Source organism: Rissa tridactyla, chromosome 2, assembly GCF_028500815.1.
Source record: "Rissa tridactyla isolate bRisTri1 chromosome 2, bRisTri1.patW.cur.20221130, whole genome shotgun sequence".
Taxonomy (NCBI): Eukaryota; Metazoa; Chordata; class Aves; order Charadriiformes; family Laridae; genus Rissa; species Rissa tridactyla.
In genome coordinates this window covers 14,674,277-14,696,938 of record NC_071467.1, presented here as the reverse complement: position 1 = coordinate 14,696,938, position 22,662 = coordinate 14,674,277, and the positions used below count along the sequence as shown (strand labels likewise).

The 22,662-nt window shown below is 44.4% G+C and overlaps 1 protein-coding gene across 1 annotated transcript in view; it reads right to left on the bottom strand.

Annotated features, from left to right (window-relative positions):
• Positions 1-22,662, bottom strand: part of SNTB1 (syntrophin beta 1) — a 115,231-nt gene continuing 92,569 nt past the window's right edge. The window contains exons 4-7 of the mRNA XM_054193318.1: positions 12,691-12,830; positions 5,593-5,789; positions 4,106-4,296; positions 1-2,780 (exon numbers count right to left, since the gene is read on the bottom strand). Coding sequence (XP_054049293.1) covers positions 2,688-2,780; positions 4,106-4,296; positions 5,593-5,789; positions 12,691-12,830 — 621 coding nt within the window. The 3' untranslated portion in view covers positions 1-2,687. The remainder of the gene's footprint in view (positions 2,781-4,105; positions 4,297-5,592; positions 5,790-12,690; positions 12,831-22,662) is intronic.

The window sequence follows — 22,662 nt, the reverse complement described above, 5'->3', positions numbered from 1 at the left end:
TCCAATAAATGACTTTATTAAATATATTCTTTTCCTCTAAAATATAAATATTCACTATACTCTTATAAATGTGGAGTAGGTCCATATTTCATTTGTCTATCCCATCCAAATATGAATCAGTCCAAAATCTGAAAATGAAGAAATAGCATCTGTAATTACTTTTTTCTATAAATATATATAATATGAATTTTCTTTGCAAACTGTTTAGTTATTCACTTATACTTCATATAGTACTGAGCACCTTAGATTACATATTGTCTCATTTAATTGTTGGTACTAATATAGGAATTTGTAGTATTTACAATGCACATACATGTTAGGTGTAACATTCCAGTGATTTGTAAGTGTTAAAGGAATAAGGAAATAGTGCAGTATAGTTTACACATGTATTTAACCTACCCCACAGTATGCAAGTTATAACCTCTGGAACTTTGATAGGAGCCTGCATCCAGATTTTGAAGTTAGACTTTGGAACAGCAAATAAAAGTGTCCTGAATCGCTTTTTAGAAACTTCACGCAATGCTTTACTTGACACTGTGATGTGAGTTCAGACTCGAAGACCCAGTACCCGCGTGTACCGACTGCTCTCGGCTTCTCAGAAGGTGCTCTCCTAGAAGCTTCCAAGCCAAAGGAGACCCAAGTAACTGCCACAGAGAGTTACGCGAACGGCAGTGGTCGCTAAATGAGAAATGTTTGGAAATTATTGGTAAGTTATGTAAGCTGTTATCTCCTACCTTCTGAATTTACAAGAGGAATTAATTTTTAAGTGCAAGTACCGTGACAGTAAAAACAAAGTTCACAGCAAGGTGAATCCCCTCCCGGGGTTGCTTTTGGCCGGTGAGAGGCGCTGGGAGTGGGGCTGCTCTTCCAAACGGCAATGCAGCTGTTGTTCTTCAATTATTATTTTCTGTATTTGTGAATTCAGCCCACCATCCTAATTTTTTAATTACTTTTGATGATTAAGATACTTATGGAAACCACCATGAACTAATTCCTATGCTGTGAATAAACAGCATGACTTACACTTAACTCTCAAGACTTAGCTTAAAAACAACATGGAACCAAACTGTGGCTTTAATTTTCCTCTTTGCCAGCCAAGTGATGCTAAGTTGAAACTTATGATGTGCTTTCTCAAGAATAAAACAAGTGTTGTAATATGACAAGTGAACTTCCACAAACTTCGGTTTTATTGCTTCCTGCACAGTTGTTGTCCTGAAAATGTGTATTTAGGGCAAAACTCTAAAAGCAAACAAACCCCCACCCCTGTATGACGGAGTTTGTTTATGAAGTAAGAGCAACATAAATGCCATCCCTGTTCTGCTTCTTTCTGTTCCCACCCAACCACACTAAGCCAATGGAGTAGTTCCAGGTGCAGGCTGCGTGTGCCAGCTCCGATGAGGAAGGTCAGCGTTCCTGCCCGCTTCGTGCCCAACCTAACTGTGAGCAAGGCTGCAACTCGGTGATTCGCATGTTTTGACTTAAAAGAGTAAGTTGTGGGTACAGAGAAGAACATCTTGCATTTCACCAGCAAGGAATAAATCTGGACTTGCCAAGTCATGCTCGCAGGAGCAGTTCCTTCCACATTAAGGCTTTTCTGGCAGTGCAGCTCGTGTTCCTGCCCCGGTGTGTTTCCTCACTGTTGTGGAATAACTTTTCGCATCTAATCCAGAAAACTCTCAAAAAATCAAGTCTTCCTTCTTCCCCACGTTTATTCTTCGAGGAAGACCACACACAACCAGCCTTGTCAGAGCTGAGGGGGTGACACAGCAAGGGTAGGGGGACAGGAAGCTCAGCATGGCTTTCTGTTGGAAAACTGCCACGGAAATGTGCTGGCAGAAGCTTAGGTCGTGCTTCAACATGGATTCAAGTACCTTTTACCGGAGCTGGGGATCCCGGGTAGCTGCAACTCATTAAGCTGTTCTGGGAAGTCACTGTAAATAATACATCCTGTGTGTTCATTAACAAAGGACGCTCCTACCTGCACCCCCCTGGCAGCCGGCTCTCAGTACCGTGCTACAGCTAGTCGTGCTTTGGATCCATCGCTGGGAATGTAGGTAAGATGTATTTATCACTTAATCTGAAACTGCCCCTCAGCAGGGACCCTCCAGCTGTTCCCTGCCCACACCTGTACTGCTTTAGAGCATCAGACTCACAGGTGCGTATTTGCCGGCCTTGCTGGGTGTTCAAGCGACGGGTTCTGATGGCACCCCAAAAGAAAAATCTTCTGTAAGCAGTGCACGGGTTAGCACAGAAAAAATATTTTACTTTTGGGTGGTGGGACAATCTTGTTTGGAGAACTTCTACTCAACCAACCTTGAGGTTGCACCACAACCAACACCCACTCTTGTCTGCTTAGCCCTTTACTTATTCTATACAAACAAGTACATTGAAATAGGCACAATTTATGATTCTGAAACATTTACAAGTATGGTACTACACGCTTTTACTGTCTCATGGGATTTTTAAATCCCATTATTTACAATGAAATCCATTGTTTTCCTTGTCATGCCACCTCCATAGCTGATCAAAATGAAACCTGGGCCTTGGAAGACTGCAGAAATGACCAGGGCCCAGTATTGAGCCCCAAGCCAGCGTATGCTGCTAGCTGGTACGGGTTGCTGCTGTTGACTGTACTTCAGATTAGCATGGTCACGCCGTCTTTCTTTGCAGAAACAGATGTATTCTGCTTATGCCACCAAGCCGAGTCTTGTAATCTTTGCCGACAGGAAGGAATGAATGATGAACACAATTGGTTTTGGACAGGAATGAAGGTCCAGTTGCTGAAAGTACAGAAAGAAATCAAGTTGAGAATGATTAGATTAGATTACAGCTCAAATAAGCAATCATTTATGGAGTACTTGATTTGCTGCCTGGCCTTTTCAACAGACTTCTATTAATAACAACCCTTTATTACAACATATTGTCTTTTCTTTGCATACAGCTGCAAATATTTAGGTTACTAAAAGTAAGTAATAAGCATCTTGAGAGCAGATGAGATCCTGGTGCCTCTGGGCTTGCATCCCCCAGGTAAGCAGCAGAAAACTGAGCCAGATGCCGCAAGAGGTTTGACTCTCCATCTCTTTGGGCTCTGTTTCTGACCAGGGATGGTGGTGGTTCTGCTGCGTCCAATACCCAGTGCATCTGCTGGTGGTCACTGCTGAAGCCGGCATACCGCTCCTTCCGCTGATGCTGCACGGGTGCTCCTCTGTTCACACAGGTGGCAGTGAGATGGAACTGAGACTCGTTTATCCGTAGTCACAGTTCAGATGATGTCACCACGCGCTTGCTGAGCATGGCAGACTTGTCAGGGTGGACAGCAGGTTCAACACTAGGTTCACATCAAAACCAACCAGATTTGCCCTTCCACCAATCATACATCAACTTTATTCAGAGCTAGTAGCAGACTCCCTTCTGAAAGCCTGCCAATAAGCAGTTTGCAGAGTATATGTTATCAAAGGCGATGTGAAGAATTAAGCACCCAATGTGCTCAGGAACTTCTGAAAAAAATCTGGCAGGAAAGACCATGTTTACATGCATAATTTATGGTAACTAAACTGCTTGTAGGAATAAGCACCTTATTTTTAGGCATTGTGACAGCTAACTTAGAGGCCTAATCAGATGCACTACATCTGTAGTCTTCATTTTTTTTCAGCAACTACATATTCAAAAATGTCTAAAACATGGCTTGTTGTCATAACATAAAGTCCGTATGTGTTCACTGGAATTAATAATATCTCATTCTGAAGTTCTTCCACCCACAATCATTTAAAAAGTGAAATGTATGCATATAAAAATTCTAAAATTTGGCTACATAAAAAACAATTTGTTCTTATATTTAAGAAAACTTTCAATCCCTCTTTGCATGGTTTTACCATTTTATCTCTCTTTTTAGTTTATCTCGTACTAGAAAGCACAGCCTCTAAATACTGGTTCTGGAACCTGGTACTGCCCAGCTGTTATTAGAACAGAATAGAGCATTTCACTTGGAAGGGACCTACAATGATCATCTAGTCCAACTGCCATTAGTGCTTCGCCACCCCCACAGCCCTAAGGATGCATTACCAAAGAGGTGGTAGTGTGCATCTCTGCTAAATGCAGTACTTACAATTTCTCCATCCTTTCCTCCAAAGTCTAAATAAAGCATCCTTATCCCATCATCTGAGGACATTTTCAGTTTTTCGTAGGGATATTGTGCAATTATCTTAGAGAAGGCACCATCTTGTGGTTCAGTTGTAAGAGAGAATCCATGTTCGTAATGGATGGTCAAGCGGCACTCCTGGTTTTTATATGTGCAAGCTGAAGAAGGAAACAAAATTTAGACTTTAATGCTCTTAAAAGCAACAACTTCCATTTGGCTGCAGGTACCTGCATCTCACATTTGTTGTCAACGCTATCTTGTGGAAACCAACCTTTCCTGAAACCGGACTAATCATGCTCTAACTGTAAACCTGCAGATTTGGAAAAACACCAGAAGCCATTCTGTTGTGCTAAGTCCAAGCAAGGTTTGTTAGTTATGGTGTAAACACACAGCCTGAAGTCATGCTCGGCGGTAACAAAACCGATCTCAGTCCTTTCAGTTACTCACTGCATTCTTCATGTTGCAGCGTACATCTACGTGCTGACACAAAAACTATCTACTGAAGTTTAAGAAGGCTCAGGCTGGCATCTCCTCCTTCCAAACCTTCACAAAGTCACAGCTCCTCTTCTTCTTACATCTGACATATGTTAACCGAGATCAACAAATGCAGCACACAACGCATAAGAAAATTAGAAGCTGTAAAGGGTTTCCCTAAAGTATTTTGACAAAGATGAAGACACTCCCGAGTCCTCGTTAGTGTTGTGGTAATTGAAAAAGGGCCCAGATGATTGTATATAATAGCTACTGCAGTGGAAAGTCTGCATCTTCCCCTCAGCTCAGAAACATAAGCCGTGATCCCAATTAAAAAAATTAAGAGTTTAGGTGTTCACATCCCAAATTCTCTTTTCCACCACTTTCCTGTGAACAGTTCTGCCAAGAAGGAACCTTGGTACTGGGATAAAAGCACCGCGATAAAAGAAAGGGCTGATGCCCTCCTGTTTTCGGAAAGAAGGTTATCAACGTCACTTGATAACTGAGGAGATGGATAACTGGCCTGAGGAGAGGGACATGCCTTCGAGGTGCTTCTCACTGAACACCCTGGATGGTTTCCAGGTCCTCGGTGTCAGTGTCAGTCCTCCTCTTCGTCCTCTGCAGAAGAAACCCCCACTAAGCTCTCAGGGGTCTCCCGAGTCTCAGTAAAATGCTCTTTTCTGTGGGTTTCTCTGACGATCACTCCTCCATGACACACAGCCCTACGCGGCTGACTACAGACTTGTGTCTGAAACAATGTGCTGAAAACAAGACCAAAAGTCAAATTGAAAGTGATTGTGTCACTGGCCACAGCTACCACACCAGCTGGGACTGGCTCAGAAATCAAGGGGACAGTATTTTAAACACATAGAACCCTAAATATCTACATTTTTTGAAATGAATCACCTCTAGCAGAAGGAGCTTGAACTACCCATGAGGGTGACAAGGAGGTGTGGGGCCATGGCGCCACAGGGGTTACTCACATGTGGTGATTTCCGTGATGAGCTCCGCAGAATTGTGGCAGCCCTGCACTACGCTCCTCGTCCACAGTGACAGGTCTCGGCTCGTCTCTGTCCTGAACAGATGGGTTTCGATCCCCTGCCTTGTACCAGTTCGGGTTGCAAAAGACAAATCCACCCCGGACTGTGGTGAGCCTTTTCCTGGGCCAGAATGGACCAACCTGCAATTGGATATGAAAACGCATCAAGGAATTCGAACGCCGACAGAGCGCACTGTGCCAAAATCCCCACCCGAGCACAGCTCCGCTCTGTATGTTCCTAAAGGCACACGGCTGGGAGCACAAGAACTTGCATCTTCTCTGTATTTGAGACTAAAGTGACTCCCAGTGGCATGAAGAAGAGCGAAGGTCCAAAGCAGTGAGTAATGAACCAGCTGGACGTGCATGTAATGACGGGGATGTCTCAGAGGGCCCTAAGTTCCTAACAAATTGTAGCAAACGTCCCTTTGGAGGAGGAACTGAGAGAAATCCCCGACTGGTCTCTTATGGGGTTCGGTGCATGGATACAACTCCTCGCTCGGATGAGGCAGCTGAATCCAACTTTCACTGTCAGGCTGCAGTTGCCATAAAGCTCCAATATCTGCAGAGAAACTCAATGATAAATGCTGTCAGATAAAGTGAGAAGTTCTGTAAAATACGCAGATGCCGAAGTACTGTCTTGTGCATACTTTTCCCATAAAGAACCTGCAAAATGCAAAATGCTGCAGCTATTTATAATCTGAAATTCTCTCATATTTTGCTGCAATTAACATTTTTTTTTGCCTGGCGTCGACAGCTGATCTCCCATGACCAGGAAAGGTTTGTTCATCTGGGCAAACCCTCATTGCAGGGAATATTTTTGAGCGAGAAAAGCAACACCTCATAATATTTAATTCTTCTTTAAGCCTGCCCTTTTTTTTTTTTCCTGCAGAAGTGTGGACAGTGAATACAGAATTCACTCAGTGACGTAACACTGATTCATCGGAAGAGAATAATCCAGAGGAGTTTGTCACTTTGAGACCCAGGCACTAACCCTCTGAGGGAGTCACAAAATGAAACCAGGGAAATTCTTCTGAAAAGCTTATTTCTGTCTTGTGTCTCCTGTTTCCCTTTCTATAGGCAAAGAATAGACGCCATATGAAACTCTACAGTAAGTATGTAGCATGGCAGTAGAACACTTGTGCTGAAGCACAAAACATTCGATTATACTAATCATCTACTGAATGCTAATTCACCCTCAAATTATTGTTTTGCAGCTGGCAGAACAGTTGTCTGATAGCTGACAGGGTAGAAGTATGCCATCAAACAGAGATCTTTTTTATTATGGGTAAAAAAAAAAAAAAAAAAAAAAGCAGATAGGAAAGACACATATGCAGGGGGACCTTTGATAGTATTTATGTACCAGCTGTCAGCACTGATGGATTTGGTGCAAATGAAAGGATTCCCAAGCTTTAATAAAGCACAGCTTTAGGTTTTGAGTTATTGAAACACTAACCATTGGGCATCTGAAGTTTTCCCCAATTCCCTGGCAGTCCATGCTGGTATTCGGGATGTGCACTGTGCTGAGCAGATGCACCCCTCTTTCATACCCCGCTAGAAGGTTTGCAAGGTTTGTTCATACTCAGGTTTGTGGTAACTTCCTTTGGATTTTGAGCATCCGCCTGGATTTCGTGGTTGCAGGAGTTCCCGGGAGGCAAGGGACAGAGTATCCCGGGCAGAGCTGCCCTATCGCTGTGTCTGGGCAGAAAAGCCTCTTCCAGAGAGGTGGCACAACCCTCTCCAAATGCTTTTTTTTGCCTCCATCAAGGGATGCATTAACACCCTGGTCAGCTTTGATACTTGGGGCCTCCTAACTGCACCCTGGGCAATTTTGTAGCCGGGGAGTCAGCAGCAAACGAACAGCCCAAAACCTTTTATTCACTTTCATTTGGCGTGAGGAGGTGCGAACTGTGAGGGGAAGCTGCATCTTGATAATTAAGGCAGGAGACCAAGACTGGAACTCCCCGGTGACTTTTGCTGCTGCCTGTCCCTGGCCAGTCTCCCAGGCACAAGCAGGGCCACCGCTCTCATGCTGCCTTCTGCTACCGGGGGGAAACTGCGAGAAATCACATCAAGTTTGTCATTAAAAATAAAACTATTCCATCTTCCCCCTGGGTCATCCCTTCTCCTTTATACAGTGCTCACCAGCTGTGCTAAAAATTATTTTCTAATACTTGAGATACTGAATATGTGAGAGACAGATGGTTCCAAGGTTTTATTTCCTTTCAAATCCACCCCCTTCTGCATCTTCATGCTTCATCCATAGCACTGGCATTTTAGGTGTTTCAGCATAGGGACAGAATGAAGATGTACTTTACAAATTAAAGTATTTGTACGCATCCAACATGAACGTTTCTTACCTGTCTTCTCATTCACATTATCCCCTCATTATTAAAAATTCTGTCTCACTATTTAAGAATAGTATTTAAAAATACAACTCAAGACCATGCTTTGGAAAATCATGCGGTTAAACATTAACTAGACAAATATGCAGGGGGACCTTTGACAGTATTTATGTACCAGCTGTCAGCACTGATGGATTTGGGTGCAAATGAAAGGATTCCCAAGCTTTAATAAAGTGGCATTCACACAAGCTATTTCATTTACATAAAAGATGTTTTGTCCTAAAGACCACAAAAATACCTTAAAAGGCAAAAGAAACTTCACAGGCGGCTTCCCCTCACCCCTGTCACTCTGAACGCAGACGGTGGTATGTGTGTGATGCACCCTGCACCCCAGAGCTGAAAAGGCACCCCAGGGCCAGCTCTGGTGACATTCACCCACAGCCCCTGAAGATCACTGGGCTCTGTGGAGGTTTCTGAGATGTCTGTGAGCACGCAGGAGCCCGGTCACGCTTCCCCAGAGCAGCCAGAGCCGCAAGAGGGCAGGAGAAGGTTGGTCACCATCAACTGTGTTTGCACAGGGCGTAGACAGCAGGCAGCGTCAGTGAAATGCAACTCCAGAGAGCCAGGAAGACACTTCTAATCTTCTCTCATGTCTTCCTTGTCTCTCTATGTTTTGGGGACCTTTTTAGCATTATTCTTTGCAAACATGTGATAGCAAGATGGGTATGGTCAACCATGAAGTGCTGGTGCTGGGTGAGATGCACTGGGACCTGCTTCTCATCCTAACTCTAGGAAAAGAGTTTCAACCAGGAAAATCTAATGGCCTCTTCAAAAAGCACAACGAAACCAGCACTGATATTCAAAGCAAGGGTTCAGCTGCTCATTTGAGACTTACCTCAGAAGAGACTGTGATACAAGTGCATCAACAGTCATGCAGCTCTGCCCAGTAGAAAGCCACTATCATCTGATCTTTCTTATGTTGAAACCACTCCTTTACCCCCGATTTAGCATTTGAAACCTGCTCTGGAATGGCTGTACTCTTTGGAAACCGATGCACATGCTCTCAGCTCATCCAAGCTCCGCCCCGGAGGGAGCCACAGCCACCCTCACTGCCCCGGGGAAGATGAGTGGAGAACTTGCACAGCTTGAATGGCACCTCCTACACCTTCCCTGGGTGCTGGGGGACCCCAGTTCTCCCCACCTGCCCCTCTCTCCACTTGCACAGACAAATAATCAGTGTCCAGATTCCTTCTCCAACTTTCCACGGCATTAACTATCAAACCGCTGTAATACTTTCTGGTTGCAGACCTCAGCTTCGCACAAAAGCTATTTACCTGATCTTTAATCAGAGTCCAACATGGGCTGCTTTATTATTATTATTTTTTTTCATATCTGGCTACAAAAGATAATGCAATATGATTGCAAACATTTAAGATGTAATTACTTAAGCCCCATTCCCATGCTGGAGGGAGGCACTGTTATTCAGGCATAAGGAAACACTGAGACAGAGATTATGACAAAAAGGTCCTTGGAGTCAGGGCTACGAGCCAGCTGCCGTGCCTCCTGCTACAGAGATTTAAAGGACCAACTTAAATCTCCTGATCTCAGTTTTATTTGAGCTATTACTTATATTCCACACAAAACTGGGAAAGACTGACTGGAAAATATTTTTAAGTCTTAACAGCATCCATAGGTTGAAGGCAAACTTATCAACAAACAGAAAGGACATGTTGAAATTCTGCTGTTGAAATACTGTAAGAAGATTGTAATCCTTCTACCACTTTCCAATTTTCTCTGCTCATTATGTCTTGGGTAGATTAAGCATGACTCTGTACAGTATCTGGCACTGAACTTTTCCAGTTTCAGCAGCTTTTCAAATATGCATTAGCTAAGCAAAAATGTTTTCCCGAGGACTCATAAAAAATCTGAAAGATGGGAGCAGCCAAGATTACAACATGTGGTCTGCAAACTTTCCAGGTGAAAAGTTCTAAATTGCACTCATCAATGCACAGAGGGGATTAAAAAACCCATCACGAGGAGGGTAATCACTGGCCGAGCATGAACACAGCAGTCAATACCAACAGCAAACCCTGGGTATTTTTGTGGTAGGACTGTACTCAGTGTGACAGATAATAAAAGCAGAATCCTGCAGGGTTTTAATCAAAATCATCCAAACCAGTAGGTGTAATGATTTAGGGGATCTGTCAATTTATGTAATCTGCGCACCTTGGGGATTCAGGTATTTATATGTGTTCATCAGATTGTGACTCTGTTCTGAACATCAGGTTCTGTGTATCTGCTGTCTTTTTACCTGAGTGTTAAGTTCACAGCGATACTAGTAAGAAATCACGGAGACGGGCCTGGAACGGTTCTCAGGAGGTCACCCAGCACATCTCCCTCCCCAGAGCAGGGCCAGCTCTGCCGACATGCTCCTGAGCGTTACACGTTACCCGTCCATCAAAGTCCCCAGTGATGAGGATTCTGCATCTTTCCTAGAGAATCTAATCCACTACCTCACTCGCACACCAAGTTTTTCCCAGGACCTACCCCAAACCTCCCCTGCCACAAATGCAGCCAACTATGTCCTGTTGTATCCAGCAGGGACCTGGAGAACATGCTCCCCTGTACTCCTCATGGTTTCTCATCTTCATACTGGAAAACTAGTGACATGTTTTCCATGGACTTCTCTAGTAAACACCCAAGGTTTCTTAAGTATTCCCATACTGATAGTGTTTTCTAGGTCTTAACATTTGTGTTGCTTCCTTCTAGACCTCCCACAGTCAACTGGCATCTTTTTGGAAGTGCAACGCCTCACATGAAGGTGGTGTATCACCTGAGGCTTTACTCATGCTCTCTAGTTAGGTTAGATTACTACATCTGCCCAACATGCAACACTTCTGCTGTAACCCAAGATGACTGTCTTTGTTTTCTCAACAACAAAATACCATAGATTTAAGGAGTATCACCACACTGCCCAGACGCTTCCTGGCAGAGTAACTATTTTGTCAGTTGTCCTCCACTCCAAACCATCACAGCCAATTATTCCCCAGCACTGAACTTTGCGCTTGTCCTTTCTGAACCGCATCCCATCTTTCTTACAGACCATTTTCCTAGTCCATAAAGACCCTCCAGCAGCCTGACACCAATGTCAAGCAACTTCTCAGTCCCCTCCAGCCTGAAGGCTGATGCTCTTCCACTTACACGGGGAGGTGACTATTCCCACTCAAGGCAAGCCAGTCTGCTATCAAATCTCCTGAGAAAAAGTAATTAAGTAACAGGCCCTCCAAGAAGAAGACTTAGATTGTTTGATCCAGTAAATCAGTGGCCACTGGTGGTGGGGGCTGGTGATGCCCATCAAAGGGCTACCTTGACACATGAAGATGTATAGGCAGGAAGGGGCAGGGAGCGTTGTAGGACCTCTGGTCACTTTAAGGAGGAGGACTTGGGTCCATGTAGAAATGACACCCCGAAGCAGCAGGGAAGAGCTGCATCACGTTCTGCTGGGGCGTTCTCTATCCACAAACTCTTAGTTGACACACCTGGACACAGTCTCCAGCTCCAACACCTTACCCAGTTTTCACTGGGACTTGTCACTTGCAATTGTCAACCTTCACCACCATGACGTGCAGCCGGCTGCGGAGTTTGGGGCTCTCACCTCACATTACAGCAACGCAGGGTGAGTCAGAGGCCCGCTTCCCAGGAAGCCTGAAAGCTCCATCACGGGTAGGTAGACTGGGACAAAGCAACCATCAGCATAATTCACTGAGCTTAATTTTTTTTTTAATATAATGATTTAGCAGCAAAGCCCCAGTTCATTCAGGGAGAGAACTAAGAGACCAAGAACAGAAATTAACTAATGAGAGTGCAGTAAGAGACCCACTGCTTTTGGCCATGTGCTACCAGCCCTTCTGAATGAGAACTCATTGAAAATGGTACAATACAGGCCTGTAGCAAGGCCAAAACAATGGAATAGCAGCTCTTTCTCAAGCCCTTTGACCATACTGGCAGAGAAATGTGATTAAGATTCACATCAAGAAGCACAGATATTTTCCACTGCATAAAGACAGCCATGGGAAAGCTCTCTCTGAATTAGTGTTGATGGATACCTTCAAAATAATGCAGATAGATAGTTATTTCCAACCTAGATTCAAAAATGTGTCTTCCAAGCTTACCATTTTAAGCTAAAAAAGCCAGGAATTCTTTTTCTGAAGCAGGAACACAAGCTGTGCTGAAATGAAGTGTCTCCATCGCATGTGCAAGTCCCCAAAAGCCCCAAACCGGTGGGGCACAACTGCCCCACCAGCATGTCCAACTCAGGGCAACAATTTAATGATTTTCAGCCTGGAGGAGAGGCTGGACATCTGAGTGCTTCTGCCAAGCCCTCAGGTTTGCACACTGAAATAGAAATCTCAGGAGATTTTGCTCTCAGCTTTTTCAGCGCTCCTGCCTCTGTATCTGGGCCAAATGGCCACATCCATAATCCTTCTGGTGCGCTTCTGGCCATCAGCCTTGGCCAGAACTTGAAATGGAGGAGAAGTGAGGAGTTATGCTGAGCACATCGGCCCATTGAAGAAGAATCTGCTTCTCGGACCACAACATTTCAAGTGTGATATATAGCTGTACAGCAGCTATACCTGTTCCTGGCTGACTCAGCTGTTCCCACCGCTCTTGAAGCGGTTGTAATAAAAAAGCACAGGTACCTGGTGGCCAGCAGAGGGTAGGTATGCAGAGGGCTGAACCAAGCTTCCTTCATCCGCGGCATGCTCTCATATATTAAGAGGTCTTTCTCCGTCAAGACCACTAACACTGGCTTCCAGTGCTTCTCGTTGTCTCCCGGCACCTGAAAAAGAGCAAAGTCTCAGTGAAACAACAGGAGACAAAGCTACCATTGTGCAAAGCCTGATGATATGAACGTGTCGAGTCCTGGGTGAAACAACGAACAAAGGAGAGTTTTACTTCTTTGGCTTTTTGACATCTCCTACCTGAATTTATAACCAGCTGCAGCAGAAAGGGAATAAAGTGCAGTGACATCTGCTGCTCTCATTAGCACTGCCATTTCCAGCCCTCCTTGCAGCCTCCCCTTACTACAGGCTACTCCATAAGTGCAGCAGTGGAAGAACACCGAGACAGAGCTGGCTGTTATTTAGTTGTGATATGCATGAAAGGACCTTAAATATATATTTATAATGTGCACCATTCGTGTGTAGCTGTCACATTAACCTGTGTGTTGGGCACTGCTGCCGCTGTTCCTATTTTCATGACCGAAAAGAGCTGCAACATCATCACTATTAAACACGAGTGTCAGGTAGTAAAAAATAATGGTTTGGGAGCAGATGCTTTTTTCCTCAGCAGTTCACGTTTTCATTGCTTCTCCTCCTTCGTACTGTTCTTCCAGTTTTATAAGTGCCGATTTATAAAAGCACCCAACCTAAACATGGGGTTGATCTGAAGCATCGACTCAGTGATGGAGCTGCAGCTACATCTCAAACCCATCTGTAGAAGATGTCTGAAGTCTGGGGCATCAGAGCCCTTTACTGGCTGCAGAATCCAGAGGTGGAATTATATTTTGCAGGTTAGACATGTGGTTGTCCACATGGCTACACAATTACTGCTATAGGGACTAAGTATAGATCCTGGTTTTTACTTACTCCACTCTGGCAGCATAGAAGTGATTTAAAATAGATGGGAACATGAAAAGGTCTTAGTTTCAAGTAAGAATGAAGCTCTTGTCTTTCACAGACAAAGTCGTCATTTTCCTTTTGGTGCACATAAGGAAAAAGAAAGCCCCTTACACAGTAACATTCACAGCCATGCTTTCAAACCCGAACATCTCATCTGGGTACTAAAGGGAATGAAACAAATTTTGAGATTCACCAGAGAACATGGTTGTCTACATGACCCCTCCGCTAAAACCTTCTCTGGGAAAGAGAAGCAATTGTCTATGCTGTTCTATGGTTGATGCCACTGGGCACATCACCGAGTGGAGAAACACATAAAAAGGATCAATCAAAGGCTGGCCAGGTTGGGCAAGACACAGCCAGGACTGGTGATTCAGATCCTTGAGTACGATGTGCCTTCAGTGACGGATTCAGATGGAGAACCACATTTGAAACACTTGTATTTTATAGGAAGACAGGCTCCCACAAATTTCTAAACCTTTAAGGACTTTCAAGACAGTTGTAAGATAGCTTCGCATTGCAACACCAATGCCCAAAGCAGATCTTAAACTAAGATTTTTGGCTTGCATAATTTTTAAGAGATATTTTACTTTCTGAATTAAGCTTTTCCAATAATCATATTCCTGTTTACAGCAGGACAGCATCGGTTGTGTTCAGGCCTGTGTGTTAATCAACTTGAAGGCCTTTTAATTTCTTCAGAAGCGTCAATACTTTTTACAATTTTCTTGTGGTGACAGTTTCTTGAAATGCAACCTTTCATTTTCAAATAGGGATGAATAGAGAAGCTGCATAATTAACACACCTATTCATACACTCCAGAAAGTATGCAAAATCCGGAGTTCTCACAGCCCAAGTACCGTGGAAATATTCACATGAGCAAAAAGCATTCTCAGCTTCTTACTACCACAGTTATTAACTACAGTTAACATCCTAGTTCCTAGCGTGGGAATACAGAAATGTTAATAAGATTAATAAATGTTACGGTTAATGTTAACATTTAATTTTTGAGCACCTGCCTGTGTTCTTTAACTAGAAAGATTTCAGTATATACTTTTGAAGATTTCCAGAAAAGAAAAAGAAAGATAAATATGAAATTTCTTATAGGATGAAAAAGCAGGATGTTCGGATCCCAAACCTGGAAGAGTAAGCCGGCAGCGTACAGGGCTGTTACTTCTTATTTTTCAATTCTGTGACCACAAGCAATCCAAAGACTATGGGAAGCTGCTCACAGCTTTTCTGCAGAACCACCCTGCCAGTGCAGCGTTTTCAATCACAAGCTTTGCTATTAGGTGGCTGGTCAGTCAACAGTGACTCCAGAAAATCTGGGAAACACTGCTCCCTGTAGAGCAACCACAAGAAAGGGAATAAAACTCATTTTGCCAGCTGGTCCCACAACTATTTGCTGGACGGGTGTAAACATCAGGAGCCAGAATTTCCAGCACGGATCCTGCGGTTACCACCTGCACGGTGAAGCCCACAGCTTTGCCCCAGTCCTTCCCAGTAGCAGGGTGACTACAGAGAAGATGCGGCACGGTCATAAGGCATTGAAGACTTTTTCTCAAGTATAAGGGACCTTATGCTACCTCTCCTTGTAGGATGTATCTGTATACTGGGGGTATACTGGGCACCGGAGAGAGGAGAACAATGTTTGCCTGCGTCCTGCTAAGGAGCCATCCCCAGTAAGAAGGGCCGTGCAAGACACACACTTTTAAGCACACTTTTTAAACCTTGCTAGGACCATAGCTGTCTCACTGGTAAGGAATGCTGGTGTAAGCAATACTGCTGCTATTTCAGACCTGAAGGATTTGTGTGCCTGAAAGCTTGTCTGTTTTTTTTCCAACTGTAACAGCTGATCTAATAAAAGATGCTGCCTTTCCTTAAAAACCTTCAATTGCGTTACTGTTCCCTGATTTCGTTGGGGTTTGGATCAGGCTTTAATAGCAGATGCCGTGCTGTTCAACAGGCAGTTGGCACTTCTGGAAGGTGTCAGGGAGAACACGCTGTCCTGTAAATGGTAATAACAAATTTTACAATGGAAGAAGAGAGACTGCAAATATACCATTAGCCTGCAGGGCACATTCAGAACAAATCAGCATGGGAAACTAAGCCAGATCGAGCAAGTGTCATACCAAGCATAATAGCGAATTACAAAATAAAAGCAAAGAGCACGTTGCTTACAGGCAGCTGACGGAGTTGTTCAAATTGTAAAGGTTTTAAAATCTGACCTATCACAAAGATAACGTGAAATACTTCTCTAAGAGTATATTTAAGTATCATTTGAAATACATTTTAGAGGCACCCTTTTAGACAATGGTTAGGGCCAGCTTCTTAGCCAGAATTTCACAGAAATCTGGCACTTGTGCTATAGTGTCTTTGCACCAGTTCCCACTTGCATACATACAATTCAAAGTGCATTGATCTCTGTTGCAGACAAATAAAATTGCCACCCACTCCAAAAAACTCTTCAAAGTCAACCCTTTTTCAAAGTCCAAGATGTTAGATCCAAGCTAGATGAACTAGAGAAAAGAAAAATCAGTACTCCTCAAACCTCCCACCGCAATAAAATCAATCAGCACATTTTCTGCTGGCCTTCTGGGCACTGTTCAGGTAACTCCAAGCAACAGGTACCAGCGCCCCCTCTCCATGCCCAGCTCGTCTCAGCTGAGGTCACTGCTCAGCTGGTGAAATCCCACTTCAAGACAGTGAAGCTGTAAAGGTATATACCAGAAGTAAGCTTGCTTTTTTTTCCCTTTCCTAAACACACTGTGCCTCTAGATCAAAGTCTTCAAGCACAAACCTGAAAAGGGAGAACATATTCTAACAAAAAAAAAAACAACCCAAGAAGCATCCTTTTTGCTACTTGCAAACCTCTTAGCTCCTCATATACTCACCCCGTGAAGTGCAAACCCCTCTTTTTCCCATATGCACCTCTCTGCTTCGTCTTTCCAATGTCAGCAAGTATTTCATGTATAGCAGATATGAAACTTGTGTACAACAACGTGACGACTGGGCCTGGGGTCACACCAGAGGAGACCTGTAAGCTCCTTGCTCAGCCACAGGCTTCCTCTGCAAAGTCAGTCTAAACGCTCTGCGTTTCCATGCAGACGCCATGGCCTCTGCCGGGACGACAAGTGCTGCTGTTAACAGGCAGTACAGAGTATAGCCATAAATGTGAAGGTGGGCAAGAAGTGTCAAGGACGGCCGCTGTATTTTAGCACCTTCGTGGAGACTTGGCCATCAGCCTTCAGCTGACACAAGAGCAGACGTGCTTCGATGCGGAAAGCAGACGGCTCACGCAGCGTTAGGACCGACCAGACCCCACCGCACCAAGGATGCGCCTGAGCTCTGGCTGCTCCTGGATGCCTTTGCAGCGGTGGGGCAGCATCGCTCCAGGCTTTGCTTCAGGGCTGGATCTGCTGTCTGAAGGACTGGCTCTGCAAATAACACCGTAGCAAGCTCAACGTTATCTGTACAGCTGCTCCTGCTGGTTTTCTGGCAACTGCTCCCATGCTTAAGGCCACTGCTTGCCATGTGCCCTTAAAGAGTAACTCCTCTGATACATAGCACACAATATTTCAAAGAGGAGCCAGCTTGTTTTTCCTGCAGGCGATGGGGACCCCTGGCCCCTTTAATGGGTATCACAGCTTCCAAATCTTTTAATAGTTTTCACATATAATTAGTTGCCGTAAAGACAACGGGTATCTCAGTGGAGATAAATCCTTTTACAAACCGCTTGGCCCTTTGCTCTTTCATCTGCCAGGTCTCCTTTTCGTAAGGTTTTTCTTTGAATTTCAGTTATTCATCTACTTCAGGCTGCCAGGAATGGATGAAAGGATACTTTTAATCTATGAGGTTCACAGATAATTAAATTAGAGGCCTCAGTCTTCTCTGAAAAGCTGTTTTGTATTTTCATTAACTCAAAAGGGACATTTCAATTACATTCCCTGTTTAGTAAACAAATTATATATTGCCAACAGACTCCACTGCAGCAAGTATCCAAAAATGTGGCCTTCTGGAGAATCACCGTGAAGGTAGCAAGTTTACGCTTACAATAAGTGGTTTCATAGAATCATAGAATCACAGGGTTGGAAGGGACCTCTGGAGGTCATCTAGTCCAACCCCCCTGCCAGAGCAGGGTCACCTAGAGCAGGTTGCACAAGAACGTGTCCAGGAGGGTTTGGAACGTCTCCAGAGTTGGAGACTCCACCACCTCTCTGGGCAGCCTGTTCCAGTGCTCTGCCACCCTCAAAGGAAAGAAGTTCTTCCTCATGTTTAGGTGGAACTTCCTATGCTCAAGTTTGTGCCCATTACCTCTTGTCCTGTCACCGGGCACCACTGAAAAGAGCCTGGCCCCATCCTCCTGACACCCACCCTTTAAGTATTTATAAGTGTTGATAAGGTCCCCCCTCAGCCATCTTTTTTCCAGACTGAAGAGACCCAAATCCCTCAGTCTTTCTTCATAAGAGAGATGTTCCAGTCCCCTAATCATCTTGGTAGCTCTCTGCTGCACCCTCTCCAGCAGTTCCCTGTCCTTCTTGAACCGGGGAGCCCAGACCTGGACACAGTACTCCAGGTGCGGCCTCACCAGGGCAGAGTAGAGGGGGAGGATGACCTCCCTCCACCTGCTGGCCACACTCTTCTTGATGCACCCCAGGATGCCATTGGCCTTCTTGGCCACAAGGGCACATTGCTGGCTCATGGTCATCCTGTTGTCCACCAGGACTCCCAGGTCTCTTTCAGCTGAGCTGCTCTCCAGCAGGTCAGCCCCCAACCTGTACTGGTGCATGGGGTTGTTCCTCCCCAGGTGCAGCACCCTACACTTGCCCTTGCTGAATTTCATAAGGTTTCTCTCCACCCAACTCTCCAGCCTGTCCAGGTCTCCAGGGGGTTTAACCCCCTTTTCCATCACCCTCTCCCAAATCTTGGAGCCACACTACCTCCTCACACATAGCACTGGAGGAGCAACCAAGAAGGAACTTTCTGAAACTTTTTTCTTGCTATTTCCCCTCCTCCCTCACTTCAAATCTCTCTGTGCTGACAAGAGCCAGCTTTGACAGAGGCTGGGATATGTTCTGCTATGTATTGCTTGCCTTTTCATTGTCATTTGATGAAGGGCTATGACCATGTTCAGAATTAATTTGATTCATTTACAGAAACCTACTTGTCAGTTCCTGAAAATAACAGCTGGGACTGAAAAGGATTTTTGCAAGACGAACAGCAGAAATGCGGAAATACATCATGCAAACCCCAGCATACGCAACAACGTTGGTGTTTCTGTGAGTTCATTTGATTGGAGGCAATTTGCAATGCAGGAGTGGGTGTAAGTGACAGCCGTAGGCAGGGGATATCAACACCGCCCACGCCACACGCGGATGAGATGTGTTCTGCTGCTAAACTTTGTAGTGTTAAACAGGAAATAATGTGCACGTTATTTAGGAAAAAAAAAAAAAAGCTAATGAAAATGTGTCTGGTTTTGTTCTTCTCTCTCTTTGACCTCAGTGACGGCTCAAAGGCGGCTTGTGCCAGTATCAGATCTGGATTACAGTCACTGCACACACAAAAATCCCCCAAAGGGTACAATATTGCCTGCTGTGAGCAGCGAGCGAGCGATGCACACGCTCGGCCGTGGTGCCACTGCTGTGCCAGCAGCCAGGGCCACACAGGTCAAGTGGGAACCACAGCAGAGACCACGCTGATCCACCTCTTCTGCTCTCCTGAGCAGAGCTCAGGGTACACTCGTAGCTACAGTTATGGGCACTTCTGAGTATGGACAGGACACCCATTCTCAAGAGAGATCTGTTCAAGTCTGAACTTCTAAATAACCTTTAAAATGACAAGACACAAGCCAACTTTTGTCAAAAGTAACACAGTCAACCACGTCAGCATGGCAATATGTTCAAGCCAATGTCCTGACTCTCTAGACTAATAAAGTTTTCAAACAGCTCTGGCTCGTATCCAAATACCTCTAAATGTCAAGAGAAGCACCTCAGTCCTCTGTACTCACCCACACAAGAATGGCAGGTGATCCGAGACCTTTCCTACAGCCAAACAAGAATGCCCGATCCCAGTTTAGTAGTGGAGATTTGCTCCAGCGCTTGGTGAATTCAATCAGAGTTTTTCTAATGACCGTTTAGGTTTTGGACTAGGCCCTTGGGAAACAAGCCTGGAGGGCAGCATGTCTCCTACACTACAGAGAAGATGAAGCCAAATTCTTCTTGCAGGTGCACAGTGAGAGGATGGGATTCAATACCCACAAGTTGAAACAAGGGAAATTCTGATTTGATACTCAGAGAAACTTTTTCACTCCGCCATGGTGGTCAAACACTGAACAGACTGTGAAACGTCCACGCAGCGAGATACTCGCAACGCGACTGGGCAAGGCCCTAAGCAAGCTGGTCTAGTTGGCTCTGCGTAGAGCTGGGGGGGGTTGAACCACGAGAACTCCCTTCCAACCTGTATTATTCTGTGAGTCTATGAAACATTGGAAAAAATGAAAGTAGTCCAGATTTGGATCACATCATTTAGGTTGCCCCTGAGTTAAAGTTGGTTGTATAATTATTCCGTACATGTGCAGTTTTTCAGGCATACGTGTTGCATGAATGTTGCAGCAATAAGAATGCAGTAGTCATATAAAACGGTTATTGCAGCTGAAGGGATTGCGGGATGATTTGTAGTTACCTCGTACCTTACATCATTTAAAGCTGTATAAAATGTGTATCCTCAATCCTTCTGACTTGGTAGTTTACCAGTCTGGATTTCCTTTGCAGTAGATTCCTTGCAAAAGGTAAGAAATGTAAGGCATTGGAAAACCCAGCATCACATAAACTTCATTCACTGTACAACATATCTTAAGTGAAAATATATTTCACAACTGCATGAGAAAAGTTTAAAACCCTGTTGTGTTCTCTTTCTTCTCCTGATCCACGGGTCCACAGAAACTGACTAACTAAATACACAGAAATCCAACTCCAGGGGAATCAAAAAGGAAAAAAAAATGGCAATTCATCTATTTTAGAAACCTCTACCATGGCCCAGGATGACTTAGCTATGCCTGAAGTTGAGATTTGAAGGTCCGTAAGTAAGAGGTCTTTTGCAGTGAGACAGGAGACTCTTAACTTTCTGACAAAGTCAGGAATCTTTCCAGGGAAGAGCAAACAGGCAGCATACATCAGAGATGGTAATTGCCCCACGCCATTTGCTAAAGACACTGATTGCTTTTCATCTTAGAGAAGGTGAAAGCAACTCCATTGTGTTTTAAGAAGCGTTCTGATGCTTTCTGATTAAAACACATTTTCTTCCATAGCACCTTCTTCAGACCGTGAGAGCACTGTCTGAAATTAAGTAGTGGTAATTTATGATCGCAAGGCTTTGCAAACAGCAAAGGTCTGCTCCTGAAAAGATATAGTGTTGAACTAAATGATTTCTGTAGAAAAACCTGCACTTTGCTATTTTCTTTTTCTTTTTTTTTTTCTTTTTACTGCTTCTCAGAAATTGCCAGGGGAGAGCAGGGAAGGGAAGAGGATATTTCATCATTCAAGGGCTGTGGCAAGGGAAGACCTGCCCAAGCTGTAAGTCACAAGGACAGAGACAAAAGGCAAGTCAGACACGTGGGAAGGTCAGAACAGCCGAGCTGGCACTGGCAACTGAGGCTGATCAAGAGATAGCGGACAGGCCAGCTACAGTTGAACTGACCTTCAAAGCCAGTTTGACTCGGAACAAACCTGTGGTGGAAGAGGTCACATTTTAAGTATTGCTTATAAAGAGGCACAGGGGAAGGAGGAAAAAAGGAAAGACCATTAACCTCAGGCTTTTTCTAATCAGTTGCACTGATTGCACAAATGAATGGAAAGCCTGAAGAGTGGAGGTGAGCACAAAGCTGCTATATAGAAGCAAAAACCTGTGCAAAAGTGGAGGCAATCACAACTACCCCCTCCATGACCTACCAGCACCTGTGTTTCACCCAGCAAGCTCTCTTTCCCAGCACATTCACACCACACATTCAGGATAAAAGTGAAGATGCTATTAGCAGACATCTCTGCATCCCTTGTGTGTTCATGCATTTTGAGTATGCATGGCTTATCTATGGGATGTCTGGGCTCTTCAGAATGCAAGTGAGGGTGGCTGTAAACTTGCTTTCGGAAACACGTCTCATGAACGGAAAGGTTGGTGATAGCAACTGCCTGAAGTTTAATACAAATTTAAATAAAAATCACAGAATTAAAATATGGGATGAACTGTACTTCTAAGACATAACTCATTTCTGGGAGAGATGAGTGGCTGTGCTGTCTTCAAAATAAACACTGGACCTCAAAGTGATGAGGGAAAATCACTGAACTTCCCTTTAAAATGCAGCAGTCCCCTTCCTCCAGGAAGCCAAGCTTGCCCTAGGAAACACTAAGAAGGACCATGGCATGGTCTTGTATCTTCCTCTTCATGGAGCTATTTCGCACACGGGGGTCAGCCCCAGAAGAAAAGGGATCATACCTGTGAATGGCTTTGAGTTAGAGGCAAGAAGAGATGGGGAGCTTTGGAAGCTCCACCACATCTCCTGTGCAACTGCTCAAGAACAGGTAACTGTTACTTAGGGGTGGGGAAAACCAGTTTCCCCTAGGTATGCTCAAGCGTACTAAGAGCAACCAGTATTCTCTGCTATGCCCTGCAGGCCGCTATATGCAGGAGTTTTGCTGTGAGCAGAGTTTTCTGTTCATGCCAAGGTGAAGCATTTTATGAGGCAGTTCATCGTCATCAGTGGGGTATAATGGTAATTGTACAGGAGCAGAATCAATGTAAAGACACCAGAGCTTCAACTCACTGTCTCTAAAGAGTCTATAATTTCCAATTGAATCTGACTTCAGCTGATCAAGTGGGTACCAGATTAGGATAAATGAGTAATAATACCCATTACCTCAAAAGATACACACATCTCATCTTTCAATTCAGTAAAAGTGCACAGATTTCTAATCATCAGCTCAAGAACACTTGTCAACAGCGCCC